Source organism: Cicer arietinum, chromosome 3, assembly GCF_000331145.2.
Source record: "Cicer arietinum cultivar CDC Frontier isolate Library 1 chromosome 3, Cicar.CDCFrontier_v2.0, whole genome shotgun sequence".
NCBI lineage: Eukaryota > Viridiplantae > Streptophyta > Magnoliopsida > Fabales > Fabaceae > Cicer > Cicer arietinum.
Genome location: NC_021162.2, coordinates 60,460,525 through 60,477,778, shown reverse-complemented (window position 1 = coordinate 60,477,778; position 17,254 = coordinate 60,460,525). Strand labels below are relative to the sequence as shown.

The 17,254-nt window shown below is 26.7% G+C and overlaps 1 protein-coding gene across 2 annotated transcripts; it reads left to right on the top strand.

Annotated features, from left to right (window-relative positions):
• Positions 1 to 844: 844 nt before the first annotated feature.
• LOC101514224 (homeobox-leucine zipper protein ANTHOCYANINLESS 2-like) lies at positions 845 to 6,402 on the top strand. Of its 2 annotated transcripts, none has more exons than XM_004492620.4 (9): positions 845 to 1,316; positions 1,439 to 1,668; positions 1,774 to 1,891; positions 2,110 to 2,754; positions 2,891 to 2,992; positions 3,104 to 3,322; positions 4,606 to 4,783; positions 4,890 to 5,257; positions 5,881 to 6,402. In XM_004492620.4, the coding sequence occupies exons 1-9, from the start codon at positions 1,065 to 1,067 to the stop codon at positions 6,250 to 6,252; spliced, it is 2,484 nt and encodes an 827-aa protein (XP_004492677.1). In that variant the 5' UTR covers positions 845 to 1,064; the 3' UTR covers positions 6,253 to 6,402. The 2 variants fall into 2 exon arrangements, with proteins under 2 accessions (XP_004492677.1, XP_004492678.1); XM_004492621.4 differs by having other exon boundaries at positions 1,167 to 1,285.
• Positions 6,403 to 17,254: the final 10,852 nt, after the last annotated feature.

Here is a 17,254-nt window from a genome sequence, read left to right as displayed (position 1 = left end):
CATCAGGAAAAATCTACACCTGCACCCGTTTCATAGCGGATATGAAATTTAGGCATCCATTCCCGCACAAACCCGCATCCATTAATATATATATATATAATTATAAATTTAAAAATCATATATATTATAATTAATATAATAAAATAATTATTATTAGATAATAATAAAATTATAAGATTATAATTTTTAATATTTAAAAAATGTTAAGTATATTCAATATGTATATGTTTAGAAAATTAAAAAATTACTATATCATCACCTCAAACCCGTCCCCACCGCCGAAATTTAATTTTGAGGAAAATCTGCATTCCGATTGAACATGTATAAATGGTCAAGATTAAAACAAAACAAAACTATATTTTTTTTAACTAATCACGTGTTGCTTAAATAACATTTAATCACAATCATTTATGAATGGTTGCAGAGTTAATATTTAGTCATCTCACCTCTTAATTTAAAATTTTAAGACTCTTTAGTTTATTTTCACATAAACATAATTTTCTATGTTTCTTTCTCTCTTGTTTTCTGTTTATTATAATTTTTCTTGGTTCATTTGTTGCGTAAATATATTTTTTATTTTTTAAAATTTTATATTAATTTTATTTGTTAATAAAAAATAAAAGAATTTATAAAATGAACAGTTATTTATTTTTTAAAAAACAATAAAAATATCAATAAAATATTTTAATTATTACTAAAAAAAAATATATCTTCTGTTATCTAACATTTTAGATTATCTTCCTACCTAACAATGTTTCACTTAAGTATCTCTCATCAAATTAAAAAAATCTTATTTTTTTATTTTTTATTGTACATATATAAAGCTGACTTTAGGCAACCCAATTCATTTCTCAAGAAACCCTTTAGCTTCTAAACTCTAGGATAAGAAGAATAATACAAAAAATATAAAAAACCACTGACAAAACTGAATCACTGCTAGCAAAGTAACACCTTTAGTTATATATGAAGAACCTGTTTTCTGTTTCCAAAGAGATTGAGCAGAAGTTTTGGTATATGTGATTAACAAAAGAAAAGAAAAAAGAAAGCAAAAAGTTGTTACTTTGATGAGTTTTAGTGGTTTAATTCTTGACAATAAACTAGATAGTGGTGAAACTGAAAGTTCTAAAATCATAGCTGAAGCAGATATTACTTATAGCAACGGAACAAACCACAACAACAACATCATCAGAAGAATTAGCAGCAACATCAACACTAACAGAATAATAATGCCTTCTGGTGCAATCTCACAACCTCGTTTAGCAACTCCTACTTTGGTTAAATCCATGTACAATTCATCTAGTTTATCTTTAGCACTTGTAAGATATTATTAAATTATTAATTACACCTTTTTCTAGTTTTTTTTTTCTATCAATATTATATATTCTTACTATTACATGTTTTGCTTAACTCTTTTTGTTTTTGGGAAAAATTTACACAGAAAACAAACATAGAAGGAGAAGGTGGTGATGTGAATAGATTAATGGCAGAGAATACTCATGAAGCAAATAATAGTTTGAGAAGGAACAGAGAAGAAGAACATGAAAGCAGATCTATTGGAAGTGATAACATAGATGGTTTTTCTGGTGATGATTTTGATGCTGCCGACAATCCACCAAGGAAAAAACGTTATCACCGACACACTCCTCAACAAATTCAAGAACTTGAATCGTATATTATAATTTCTTTCATAAAAAAATCACCTTTTTCTTACAAATTCATAATAAAAAAATTGTGGGGTTTAACTGTTTTTTTTTTTTTTTTTTGGATCTTTAGGATGTTTAAAGAGTGTCCTCACCCTGATGAAAAGCAAAGACTTGAACTAAGCAAAAGGCTTTGTTTGGAAACAAGACAAGTTAAGTTTTGGTTCCAAAATAGAAGAACCCAAATGAAGGTAACAAAAAAAAGCTTTCTAAAAAAGTCATTTTTTTCACATTAAAGTTACTTTTTCTTTTGGGATATGAATCATCATTTTAAAGTGTTGTCTACAACTATAATTGCGGCCACACTTGTGTGCATTTAATTAGAATATGATTGTTTGCGGTATATAACTGCAACTGCAATTTAAAACCATGTTATGAACTTTTGATATGTTTTTGTTATTGAAACCAGACACAATTGGAACGACATGAGAATTCACTACTTCGACAAGCAATTGATAAGCTAAGAGCGGAAAACATGTCAATAAGAGAAGCAATAAGGAATCCTATGTGTTCAAATTGTGGAGGAGCATCAATTATTGGTGAAATTTCACTTGAAGAAGAACATCTAAGAATTGAAAATGCAAGATTAAAAGATGAACTAGACAGAGTTTGTGCACTAGCTAGCAAGTTTATGAATCGTCCAATTACTTCATTACCAAACTCAAGTTCAGTACTTGGTAGTAATAATGGAATGAATGATTTTGGAATATTAACAAGTCCTTTAGGAATTGTGTCACAAAATTCAACAAGAACAACAACAAATATGGTAACTAGTAGTAGTAGTAATGGTTTTGATAGATCAATGGAGAGGTCTATGTTACTTGAACTTGCTTTGGCTGCAACGGATGAGTTAATGAAAATGGCTCAAAATAGTGAACCTCTTTGGATTAATAAAAGTTTTGAAGGTGGGAGAGAAATTCTTAATCATGAGGAATATACAAAGATAATTAGTACTCCTAATTGCAAACAAAATGGTTTTGTTTATGAAGCTTCAAGAGAAACTGGTGTTGTTATCATAAACAGCTTGGCTCTTGTTGAAACTTTAATGGACTCAGTAAGGCTAATTCAATTTTCTATCCAACTTCTTTTAATTTAATTGAATAATCCTTATAAATAATTTCAACCATAGATTTTTTCTAGTAATAAATATTTATTGTACTTTAAACTGATTTACATTCTGTTGCAAACAGAATCGATGGTCAGAGATGTTCCCTTGTGTGATTGCAAGATCCTCAACAACTGAAGTCATATCTAATGGAATAAATGGAACTAGAAATGGTGCTCTTCAATTGGTATAATAATATATATATAAAAAAAAAAAAAGTATTTTTTTCTCTATCTTTAAAAATTGTTTTATATTTGTTTTTAATCTTTGAATTTGACCACATGAAATTTGTTAACAGATGCATGGTGAATTACAAGTACTATCTCCATTGGTTCCTGTTCGTGAGGTGAATTTTCTAAGATTTTGTAAGCAGCATGCAGAAGGAGTATGGGCAGTGGTTGATGTGTCCATAGATAGAATGAGAGAAACTTCTTCTGATGCATCCCCCAATTTTCTCAACTGTAGGAAGCTTCCTTCTGGTTGTGTGGTTCAAGATATGCCAAATGGTTACTCTAAGGTAAATTTTTCTTTCTACTCAATTATGTGAATATCATAACTGAATTGAATAGTATTTAAAGTAAGGAATCATGGAACTTTTGCATTTCCCAAGCAACTTCAAAAAGCTCATGGTTCAAAGTAATTCAGCTTGTTTAGTGATGATTCATAACAGAACCACTCTGTAATATTGATGATTCCCATGAAATATAGTAGTAATTAATTAGTCTCACAAAAAATGAAACCTGAATTAAGATGCTTCCTCTTGTTTCAACTATATTCCAACTCCAAACATTATAATCTAGTGAATCTAGATGAATTTATCCATTAATCTATTCATGGAACTCTCTATTACCTAAATTTTTGCAGCTGCATGAATACATTAATTACAAACCCTTTAAGAAATTAATTAATTTATTTTAAAAAAATTTCACATTCTATAAAAAAATCATATATGTTTCTATTCCAATCTTTCATGTTATATACAATTTGGTTGTTCCCTATAAGAGAATATTATATTAATTCATGAGATTGTGTGTGAGTTGGTTTGAACCTATAAAATCATAGGTCAGTTAAATAAAATAAAACAAATGTTAACAAATATATTTTAATATATTAGTTTCAATTTGAATATCTTTAGAAGTGTTAATTATATTTAGGGCGCATTTGTTATCGAGAACCATAAAATATTGAGTGTGGACCCTTAGAGTGAAGATAATAGAGTGGACATTTTGTCTTTTTATTATGAGTGTTTGGGATAAGTTGACAATGAGTCCAAAATAATGGAAATATATATAGCAAATCTCGATGAATCCTTTTACATTGCATGTAGCTAGCTTATCTAAAATTCCGGATGACTTTAACTATAGTACCATTATTTTATGTACTTGCTCGACCTCCATAAATATACCTTTAATTTGTCTGTCATTCACCCTATTTGCCAGCCTTTTTCCAATATTTGCTTTTCATACATTTCCCATCATTCCTCATCTCTATCATTGTCACTCAACCATGACGGCTTAAAAACTTAACAAAGTTTTGAATTTCTAGCACTATAATTAATAAAACAATAGAATTTGAATCTTTAGTAAGATTTTATTTATATTTCAACCAAATCTTCAACTTATTAGAATTTTACTCTCCTAACTAGTGAGTTAAAAAAACAATGATCAAATAATCTAGTTACTACACTTACATGCAAACATGCACATTTTAAGTGTAAAAAAGTTTATGCATTACTACGTATAAGTTTATATATATATAATAATTAATAGTAGATTTATATAAGAAATGAATATGATGCAGGTGACATGGGTGGAGCATATGGAGTACGATGAAAGGCAAGTTCATGAGCTGTATCGAGGGTTGTTGAGATCAGGCATGGGGTTTGGTGCACAACGTTGGGTTGCAACCCTCCAACGCCAATGTGAATGTCTAGCCATCCTAATGTCATCAACAACACTACCCTCTACACAACACTCAGGTATCATCATCAACCACACTAACATACATCTTTAACAAAAATAGAAGTAGAATGATATGGAAAAATAATAGATGTAAATTAATGATCATTGTCATTATATGTGCAGCAATAAGCACGGGAGGAAAGCGAAGCATGCTGAAGCTAGCACAAAGAATGACGAACAACTTTTGTGCCGGAGTATGTGCATCAACGGTGCACCAATGGAACAAGTTGAACGTGGGAAATGTAGGTGTGGATGTTAGGGTTATGACACGAAAGAGCATTGATGATCCGGGTGAGCCACCGGGGATTGTGCTAAGTGCAGGAACCTCCGTGTGGCTACCCGCATCACCACAAAGAGTGTTTGATTTCCTCCGCGATGAGAGGCTCAGAAGTGAGTGGGACATACTCTCCAATGGCGGACCCATGCAAGAGATGGCTCACATAGCCAAAGGACATAATCATGGAAATTCTGTGTCTCTCCTACGAGCTAGTGTATGGATTTCTCTTCCCACACTCATTTATTTCATGTTTTTTATCTTTTTTTTAGTTTCACATTAGGTTAAAATAAATTGAATTTTTTGGCATTTTTAGAATTTTATTTACTGTTTTCTTTTCTTAATTTTCCAACTTAATGCCATAATTAAGTGTTTCAAAAAAGTTAAAAAAATGAGTTAGTGGCAAAAATTAGTTACAGAAAAAGATAGGAAGTTTAAAATTGGTAATAGGAGGTTAAATGGTTGTGTGCGAGTTTTATTATTCTTGATTTAAAATTCCAATATAACTGTGCAAGTGAGAGAGGAAGAAACGTGAATCCTGATTTGTCGCATAGCGATGGGATAAAAAGGTGAAATATTTGGAAGCATCTACGAAGACAAATTGGTGCAGAAATAGGACAGTAAACTTTTCCAAAAAGTCAAAATATGAGACTTTTGTCAAATTTCTATTTTTCTAACTTATGACCTCATTATTTTACCCTCAATTTTGAAATTAAGTTCATTTTCAGAACGAAAACAAAAAATGTGGTACCACTGTTTGACTTATTGACTACCTCACCACACCCAACTTTACGAAAACGACAACACATTTTTATTTTTTTTATTTTAATGTTGTTGCAGGCTAATAATTCAAGCCAGAGTAGCATGTTGATTTTACAAGAGACATGCACAGACGCGTCTGGGTCGCTTGTTGTTTACGCGCCAGTAGACATTCCCGCTATGCATGTTGTAATGAACGGTGGTGACTCAGCTTACGTTGCGCTTCTTCCGTCGGGTTTTGCCGTCTTGCCAGATGGACAATGTCAGGAGAGTAATAATCACGGAGGCGCGTCGCAGCAGAGAGCGAGTGGATCACTTTTGACAGTTGCGTTTCAAATACTTGTTAACAGTCTTCCCACGGCGAAGTTGACGGTGGAATCAGTGGAGACGGTCAATAATCTCATTTCGTGCACTGTTCACAAGATAAAAACTGCACTTCAATGTGAGACTTGAATGTCACCTGACACCGTTTATAAACCATAATTTTAATCTTTTAAAAGTATACTAAGATGTTATTTCGATTTTTATTAACTCAATCAACGATCTAAACTAGTCATCTATCGTTATAATAGTCTTGAAATATATATAACTATTTATCATGAAGTCTTTAAAATATATAATTTATTGTCAAAATAGTTAAATAGTTTATGACTATTATAACATCTGAAATTAAATTCATTAATATTATAATTATTCAATAATTAATTTAAAATTTTAACTAAATCAAGAACTAAAATTACGATATCTTATACTTTAAAAATAAAAAATAAAGGTTTAACTTGTTCTTTTTAATACACTTGTAGTGATAAAGTGAACTTTTATTTATTTATTTTTAGTCTATTATAAGGTGAAATTTAGGTGATAGTAGAAAATTTTATTTTGTTTGGTTTATTTTTTAATTACTCCCTTCAGTTCTTTTGATATGAGACGATTCGATTATAATTTGATTAACAAAAGTTGAATTATTAATATTATTTGTCGCTTTGGTCCGATGTTATTTGATTTTTCATTTTGTTGCAATGCTCGTGTAGTTCGAATTGACTTATCAACTTCAATCTATACAAATTCAATTAATGACTTAACAAGATTACATATCCAAACACACTATATAGGTATTTTGGTCACTTATGTTTTGTCGTATTTATATACAATATGTCGTTTTATGTATAAACTTGAATTTTGTGAATAAGTTAGCAAATTTTTTATTTTCCACTTTAACGACATTAAATTTGTTATATATTTTATGAATTTGAACGAATGCATTTTATTTTATTAAAAAGATAATGGGAAAGTGTTCTATATGTTGAATAAAAAGAAACCAATTGATGCTTAAAAAAATTAATGGTGTTAACCTAGTTGAAATAAGTTAGGTTTTCTTTTTACTAAATAAGCTAGGTTGTCAAGTGAAGGAATTTTTTTTTAAAGAGATGGTCTATTCATTGAATGTCCTCAAAAAAACATCATATTCAACTTAACTGATACTTAGATACATATAATAGATATTGGTATAGGAAAATGGATTAATTCATTCAGGAATTTAACTTATTGAATATTAAGTATGAGTTTTTATTCTTTATTCGGTGAATTTGATGTTATTAGAGATTAAAATATGAGTTTATTTGAATATTTCATTTATGCATTTGATAAAATTTGCATTATATTGAAGATGATAATTAATTTTAAGGTTTTGTTTGAAAGTTTTGATTAATTTTTTAAATTTTTGTAAAAAAATAATAACATTGGTGATATTTTAAAACATAAAAGATCAAATTGTCTTTTAAAATTAAAATAAAGAACTAAATTAGAAGAAAAAAAATAAAATAATTAAAACGTTAACTGAAATTAAGTTAAGAGATCGCAGATGTTATTTAACCTATTCAATTTATATGGTTGATGGTATTTGTCACGTCAACATTATTTTTATAAGCAAAAACTTAATATCACATGATAGTATTAATCATGTGAAAAATTAATTATATTTGACTAACTAAACCTTTATACGTGATTAGAAAAAATTACTCATATTTTTACATGTCAACGCACTTTTAGAACAAAGCATGAAAGAGAGGAGAACGAAGAAGAAAAATATCAAAATTACATGAATGACTATTGAAGGAACTAAATTTAAATACAATCTATATTTGTATGGATAAAAAATATATTTAATTTTTTAGTTATTGATTGTTGTTGTTAATAGTTTTTAAAGAACAAATTGTGGTGTCAATAATAATTTTTCAAAATTAAAAAAAAAAAAAGAAACTGAAAATTGGAAAACCAATTTTGTTAAAATTTAAAAACTAAAAAAACTTTAACACGCCTCAAATTTTAATAAATAATTAGACTCGCTTGCCCAAAAAAATGAGTAAACCAACTCATCCATTACCTATTCAACTTAAGTTAAATTTGATTTGTCTTCGATATTAAATCTACCCGTGAATATACATATTATTCATCGAAATAGTAGATTATGGGTTAAAATAGTTTTTGAATTGTTCTTAAATCTCAACTCAACTAACCTATACCAATATTGTTAGATTCGACATCTTATCTTGGTGTAAACTAATTAAGGTGAAATTTACCATCTATTCTAAGATCGAAAAATAATATATAGTTCTTGAATTTTTAAATTAAAAGTGTAATAACTTTGATATTGTAAAACGCAATAATTTCAATGGTTTGATTTAATACTAAAAAGATAGATATTAAATTTGATAGACTGTGGGTTTGATTTCCGTTAGTTTTATTAGAAGAAGATAAATATTATTAATTGCTTTTGTAAATGCTTAATAAATCTTAAAATCTTCCATATTTTAGACTGAAATATCATTATCTCGCTCTAAATTTATTTTAAAAATAAAATAAGATTGTACAACGTATTTAAATTAATTATTTCCTTAACATTTGTCTTTGTAGCTATGACAAAGTAAGTTATATGAGCATGTAACCCTACTAAAAATTTAACTTTCATGTTAAACTCATGCATTTTATATTAATTATAATTAAGGTTGTCACTTTGATATTCACATATGTTAAATAATTTTGATCTAATAAATTTAAGGTTTAAATATATTTTTGGTATTTATAAATATATTTTTTATTTTAGTTTATGTAAGTTCTTTTGTTTGAATTTAGTCTGTGTAAAATTAGAGACGATCAACTTTGATCTCTAACGTCGAATCAACATTATAAAAAAAGAGCTTCGAACACATGTGGTCTTATAAATGTAAACCAACATATAATCTTTTATGATATATTAAAAATTAAAATGTTTTCTATTATTTAATAATTAATATTATTTTATAAAAAAAATATGAATAGAAATTAAAAGTGAAATTTAGGAGTTTCTGGAAAACTTGTCTTCTTCCTTGCAACGGCAGTTTGTTAGTTCTTTTTTTGTAACTTTTGATTTGGCGTTAAGAAACAAAATCAATCATTTCTTATTTTACATGAATTAAATTTAAACAAAAAAAAATTACGAGGACTAAACTTGCAAAGATATATATTTAAAATGTAACAAACTTTAGTGAAGTAAGTGTGAGATATAGGTAAAAGATTGCATATTTATTTAATATATAAACTTATTAGAGCTAAAACTTAAAAGAAAACCTTTGTAGTTTAAATTAAATATATCATAGATATTTTTATTAATTCACAAATTACAATGTCTATTTAATCAATATCCTTTAGTTTTGATGGCCTCTCCTCTCTCTCTCTCTAAATGTGTGTATTTCTAAAATAAAAATAAAAATATATATTTAAAAGTATTGATATATCTTATCTTTGTTAAAATTAACAATTTTTTCTGGTGACAAAGGTAATATATATAAAACAACAAAAGAAATTAGTACATGTGGTAGAATGATGAAGAAAAAAAAAACTCTTATGAGATTTCAAGTGTATCGATCCGGGTGAAATGTTGAATTCAAGAATGGATCTTCTCTAAGATAGGAGGTGGCCTTGGCCACTCCAAAGTTTTTTAATTTTTAATAAATAGATATATTATGTTTAATATTTATGTATTATATATTTTATATATATTACCTGACTCATTAAATATTTTAAAGATGTAAGTGGTTTAATGGTTCAAGTATGTTTAGCGAAAAGTCCTAATTCGACATTTTCATAGGATAAATTTTTGACTTTTCTTTAGAAAAACAGCGAGGTCTGGTTTCGAATCTAGGATCATTAAAATGTGTTCAAATTTCAACTATACCAACACAAAAACTATGTCAAAATTTCAAAAAATTAGATTATAACTTATATTTTTTAATGATCCTTCGTTATAAATTGTAAAGCTCCGTCGGTGAATGAATCAATATTTCCTATCTGGTTTACTTAGTACTATTTTGAATAGTATCAATTTTGGAAGATTATAAAATTATTTTCTAAGTGTGAAAGTGACCAATGCTTCAACGATATTCAGATGTACTATATCTTCGTTGATAATTACACTTCATAGTTTGAATGATGTCAATCATAGGAGGATCTTGTTAGTGATCACCATGAATTGATGTCGATGTAAAACCTCCTATTCTAGTATACCAACTTGTATAAGTTTGAATTATTATTAAATATAATTTATCAAATTTTGTTTATTTCTTAATTATTTTAGATCGTAAATTCTAAATTTTAAATTATTATAATTTTTTTTTCTTGACAGCCAAAGATTTAATACCAAAAACGAATAGAAGTTTCTACTTCAATCAATTGTTTCTAATTAAAAGATATGCACTCTCTTGTTTTGAATATATCATAAATTAATTTTATTTACTTTTTTAAATTTAACTGAAAACTAAATTTTTAAATATCGAACATCAAAATTAATTTTATGAAAATAAAAGATACTACAAAAGTAGACTTTTTAGTCAATTAAATAGACTTTTTAAACTTAACTTAAATATGTCGTAGGTTAAATCATAAACTCCTGTCTCACCTATTTCAACCTCTAATTAGTATGTATTTTTATGATTAAAAAAATCTTGTCAAACTTACCACCAACTAGTGTCTCACACTTCATTTACATACCCAAATATTATTGGTAGACAATTTACAATGATTCTATTCATATATATCATTGTTCAATCAGAGTCTCAACTCTCAAATTCAATCATAAGTTTCCTTTGAGTGGAGCCCCTTCAAACAAAGGCCTAAATATATGCTTTTTGGACTTTAGATCTATCATATGTTGCATGCCATTCCTCATAAATCAAATAATGGAATTTGATTTGGAGGATATTTTAAGAGAACAAATAATAATTGTATGTATATGTAAACTAGGTATCCAAAAAAAGATTATAATTGGGCTCAATGTGAATAGAAGAAGAGGGAAAAACGTTGAACCTCCAAATGAGTAGAATCAACATTTTCTTTGTATTCATTCGTTGAAAGTGATCACAAGGACCCACTTTTGAATTTACAATAAAAACTACAAAATCGGCCATTGAACCCACGCCTCAATGTTGGCCCATGTATCATTTTTTAAGGTAATTGTACAATTTAAAAACTCTCAAGTTTGACACCACATTTGCTAAAAATAAGTTTGACACCACCTCAATTTTGAATCGAAAATTCAACATGCATAAATTAGGTGTGGATATGGAGGTACATACACCAGTCGCAATTAGACCTAAAGTGTCTCCCTACTAAAACGACTCAATCAAGAAGATAACGAGACTAAAATGTGTGTAAGTTTGAAGTCCCTGAATTCATTAAGTTTGGAAGACTTTTTGAACAAAATAATAAAGAAGTTTCTTCTCTCGTCCTCAAATACATGTTTAGATTGTTTAATCCGGACATGTAAAAAAACACATGGATTGATTGATTCAGATAAAAATTAAAAACTTTTGAGTAAACATTGAGAGAGGGGGTTAGAGGCTTTTGAGAAAATATAGAGATAAGAATATCACAATAATAATACGAGTTTGGCTTCATTAGATACATGAGTGAAATATATTAAAAATAAAATTCAATTTGATCCAATGTAAATTTCACAATATAGTCACTTTAGATGATCCAAACACCACAATATTAGGCCCAATCATAACAGTAATAATTTGGTGACTATTCATCTGCTCTCCTAATTTTACTTTTTCACCTCCAAATACACTATCGAAAATTAGAATCTGATAGTGTATTTTAAACTACCAGAAACTAGAATCCGATAAAAAAAAATATAAAATTGAGGAGTGATCGAGTATTAACCTAATAATTTTTGTTATTGAATCTCTCTTTTCCTTAGCTATCTAAGATACACTCAATTTATTTACATGTATCCACACACAAAGATACACGTGAGGAATTGCTCAAATCCAAAAAAAATGGAGTTGTTGATGAAGGTAATAATAAAGGCAAGAAAATGAAAGGCTATTCATAGAAGGGAATGGCTGTTGGCCGTTTTAGAACATTATATTATGGATCTCTTTCTTTCTATATAGTGGTATATCTTCATACTGCTCATCCTTCAAATAATATTCAGCAAAATCGTTTTTGTTTGTATAAAATTTATTCGTAAATTTAGACTCGTATATTGTTTTAAATTTATCTTATATTAAAATAATAATATAGAAAATATAAACATGATATATATGCTTTTATAATATCATAGATGTATTAGCGATTTAAAGAAACAATTGACATAAATAAAATCATTTAAAAAATAAATAAAATGAACCAATGTGAAAACTAAGTTGAAATAAAGATATGAAACTCTATTCAACATATCTTGTGATTTTATTCGAATTGATACATACTTACTCAAATATACTCAATTCAATCTAATAAATTCAATTTGATTTTCAAGTTTATTATAAAAATCAAATTTATGAACTAATCAACTAATAATTGGTACCTAAACTTGTTTTAACTCACGGTTGTCTTTGAATCTTTTCTTGAGTTTGGATTATATCTATTTTATTTTTCACTTGATTTTTCCTCCCTTTTCAATCTTTAGTATTAAAACACACCATCAACTCTTTTTTTTATATATATATTTTAACGTTTTTTTTTTCTCTTTGATGTTTAATAGTTGAAATTACACGTGAGAAAAATAGAAAGAATTTTAGGTGGAAGAGAATCCATTTTCCTTCTTCTCCTATTGTATTGTGGTGTCACCTTCCTTCCTACCTACACATGGGGGTGGGATCCATGATTCCCCCACATCTTTGAAGCATTATATTAAGACAATGATGGCATGATTTGGAGGTATTAGAGTGGATTGATAACTGTAACAAATTATTGCAACCAACTCTGTATTCAAATTTGAAATCCATTTCTTTGGAGAAAAATGTCATAATTGTGGCATGAAGTGTGACCTTGATGGGTTTGTCCTACACCATCAAAATCTTGGAAAGTTAACTTTTCCCATTAATTATGATGGCCTTTTTGGTTGTCCATTTCTAAGAAAAAGGTTTTTCTTAACCTCAACTGGGGATCAATTTAGATTCAACTAATAAGAATTAAATTAAATACATAAAGAATAGGGAAAAGAATATTCATGCTTATTTTATTTTCAACTTTAAATTGTTTAAAATTGATGGATTATTCGGACTTTTATATTCAATTATAATTTTTAAATATAATTTTTTTGTCTTAGAAAAAATGACAAATTCAACCATAATTAACTCACAAAATTGTGAGGTCCAAATTCATACAATTACGAGATTCTAAGATCGAACTCGAGACAAAACGTTCAATCTAACAATATCGGCATTTGTCAGTTGAGATAAGACTTAAGAACTGATTAAATATTATTTAAGTGACACATGATCAACTCAACTCAATCTCGTTGGTTTAAATCTAACAATTTGGTTTTGTTGATAGTATTTATTTTTACTAAGGTTTCACAGATAATTAATGATCTATTATATCTGAATATATAAAACAAAAGAAAAAAACATTGGATACATTCGAAAATAAATTTTGATGATTGTTCGTTCACTCTCTAGTGTTTGGTTCTCCATCCCAAATATATTAACAGAAATTTAAATCCTATAATGTATTTTATATTATGGAAACTATTGTCTAATAAAAAGTCAAAAAAGTAAATAAATTTAAAAGATTGGGAGCACCATCACCATAAATATTTGGTATACACTATTTGCAACGGCCCAACATCTGGCAGATCTAATATCTGAGATAGTTGGCTTTTGTACCCGTCAATTTATCTTATACCACCTCATTTAAAAAATTTATGTTTAAAATGTCCAAATTACCCTTAATAAAACTGTAAAAATTTAAAAGAATTTTTTAAATCGAAAATTTCATGATAAATAAAATTTCCGGTAGTTATAAATGAAAGAATTTTTTTATCGAAAATTTTAGGATGAACGAAATTTCCAGCAGTTATAAATGAAATTTCCGGTAGTTATAAATGAAAAAAATTGTTTACCGGAAATTTCAGGATGAATGAAATTTCCGGTAGTTATAAATGAAAGAATTTTTTTATCGGAAATTTTAGAATGAATGAAATTTCCGGTAGTTATAAAAGAAATTTTAGAATGAATGAAATTTCTGACAGTTATTATTATTATTATTTTTATTAATTTTTATTTATAAAAAAAGTTATTATAATATAACAAGTTGTTTGTTTTGACTCATCTATTTAACCGTATTTTTTTCTCTAATTTAATGTATTTTATTTTATTTTAATAATAGAATTTTGATTTTTTAATTATTTTTAATTTATTTAAAAATCAAAATACTATTAATAAAAAAAATTAAATTGAAGAAAAAAAATACATCAAATGGTTGACTAAATGTGCCACAAACAAAACGTGTCCCTAATATTTTGCCTATAAAATAACAACATATTTTCTTAACAACTCACTCCTATTTTTATTGCGAATATTTTATAAAATAACAACTTATTTTCTTAACAACTCTCTCCTATTTTTATTCCGATCTAATAAAAAAATTAATAAAATATTGTTAATATAATTAAAAAATAATAGTAAAAATATTTAAAAAATATATAAAGTTTTAATAATATAATTTACTTTACTTTATTATTATTATTACTTTTATTATTATTATTATTATTTTATTAATTAATTTATAAATAATATTTGGTATTTTAAAATATTACAATTATTTTTGTTTTACTAATAAACAATTTTGTAATTGTAAAAATGAGAAGAAAAAAATTTGTAAGCCTAATACATGATGGCATCGTGGAGAAATTTCAATGAGGAATGAAATTTTCCTCTTGTAGTTATAAATCAATACCAGAAATTTCATATTTCCTGGTGGTACTCCCGGAAATTTCAAAAATGAAATTTCTGATATTCATTTATAACTACCAGAAATTTCATTTAGTCTGAAATATCCAGTAAACAACATTCTTTCATTTATAACTACCGGAAATTTCATTCAAAATGAAATTTCCGGTGAAAAAAATTCTTTTAAGTTTTTATAGTTTTATCAAGGATAGTTTGGACATTTAAAAATAAAATTTTTAAATGAGAGAGTATAAAATTAATTGAGGGGGTACAAAAGCCAACTTTCAATATCTGATTCGTAAAGATGGGCTTGGTCTCAACGTCAGCCCAACTCTTGGCAGTCCATTGCCTCGGCCCAACATCACACAACTTTTGTACTTTATATTAATAAAAAATCTGTTGACCAAAAAAAATTAATATTGAAAAATAATAACAACAGATGGAGTTGATGAATTTTATTAAATGTACGATGAATATTTCTTTTTTTATATAATAAATTTGTATATTTTCATTATAATCCAAAAGTATTTGATATATCGAATCCATCAAAAAGTTTTAAATAAGGGTATATATATAAAAATAATCAAAAAAGTTAAGACAATTGTTGAATATATTTTGATTTTTTTGTTATTTTATTTTTTTATAAATTGGACCAGAGGAAATACTATATTAGATTTATTATTGGAATCTATTTTAAATAACTTATAAATTTAACTATAAACCGTGCATGTGAAACTGTGATATATATTTCATGTATGTTGTATAGTTTTAATGGAGGTTTCGAAATTCGAGTAGGAAAATGAACCATGATTTAATGATATGAAGATGTCAGCGTTCAACAATTGCAAGCTACTACTTATTTTTATTTTTATTTTTTGAAATTTAGCAATGATTTTTAGTTGTCAGTAACAACAAATAAATTTATACAAAAAAAAAAAAACATATTGATCCATTATCACTAAATCTTTGTCTTCTTGATTCTTAAACGGCTATTAAATTTATTGTATTATTATTTTTTATCATTAATTGTAAGCTCATTTATAAGATTTTAACTTAATAATAATCTTAAAGAATAAAATCCAATTTTTTGTAGTGATAGCCACAAAATGGCCAATAGTATAACAATATCACTTTATTAAATAATTTTTCTTTATCTTCTATAGTTTTTTTTAAGTGCTATATAATATTTTTACTAAATTTTGATTAATAATAGGAAGAATATATTGATATCATGTGTTCCTCAAGGCTATGTGAAGAAGGGAAGTGAAGAAAAATTATATAAACTTAAAGAGTCTTTTATGACCTAAAACAAACTTCTAGAGTTTGGTATAGCTAAATTGAAATTTATTTCCAATAGGAAGGATTTGAGAAGTGCACTCATAAGCGTATTTTTTTTTTTTTTTTTGTAAAGATAAGTATGAACAATAACTTGCTAATAGTAAATTTTTATGTAGATGATTTAATATTCACAAAGAACAATGCAACCATGTTCTTAGCATTTAAAGACTCTATGAAAAAGAAGTTTGATATTAGGCAAAATGAGAGTACTACAAACTTGTGAAGGAATCTTTATTAGCCAAACCATATATTGAGAAAATACTTGAAAGGTTTGGAATGGATAATGTGAATTCTATGGAAACTCCCATTGTACCTGATTGCAAGTTGTCAAAAGGAGGGATGATAAATGTAATTGATATCAAAGTCTTGTAACGGTTCAATGGCCATAAGATTAAGAATTTTGGTCTACATTTCTCTCGTTGATTCAATAATCCACTTTAATGTTTAATTAGTGAGTAACATGTGTATTATGTAATGGGATAGAGAACTCTTTTTTTTTTTTTTTTATGAAGAGATAGATAATCCTTTGTACTCTCTATCAATTCACTTTGCATATAAAAAATAAAAAAAAAATAAAACAATTAGTTCAACAAAAAATTCTCCATGCACCTCTAACGGAAATGACATTAGGATTATTTTTTGTTTGTTTCTAACATGTTTCGTGATTACTACTTCAATTAAATTAAAAAAAATATAAAAAAAATTAATTATATTATGTAATATGAAAATAAACTTTAATAAATTTATGTAACAAAAGTATTTATCTACTTGTCAATAGTTTATTATTAAATTAAATAAGTTGTAATATTATTAATTATACAATAATCATAAATTAATTTATCAACTAATATATTTATTATGTAAAATATAACCTTTTATATATATATATATATATATATATA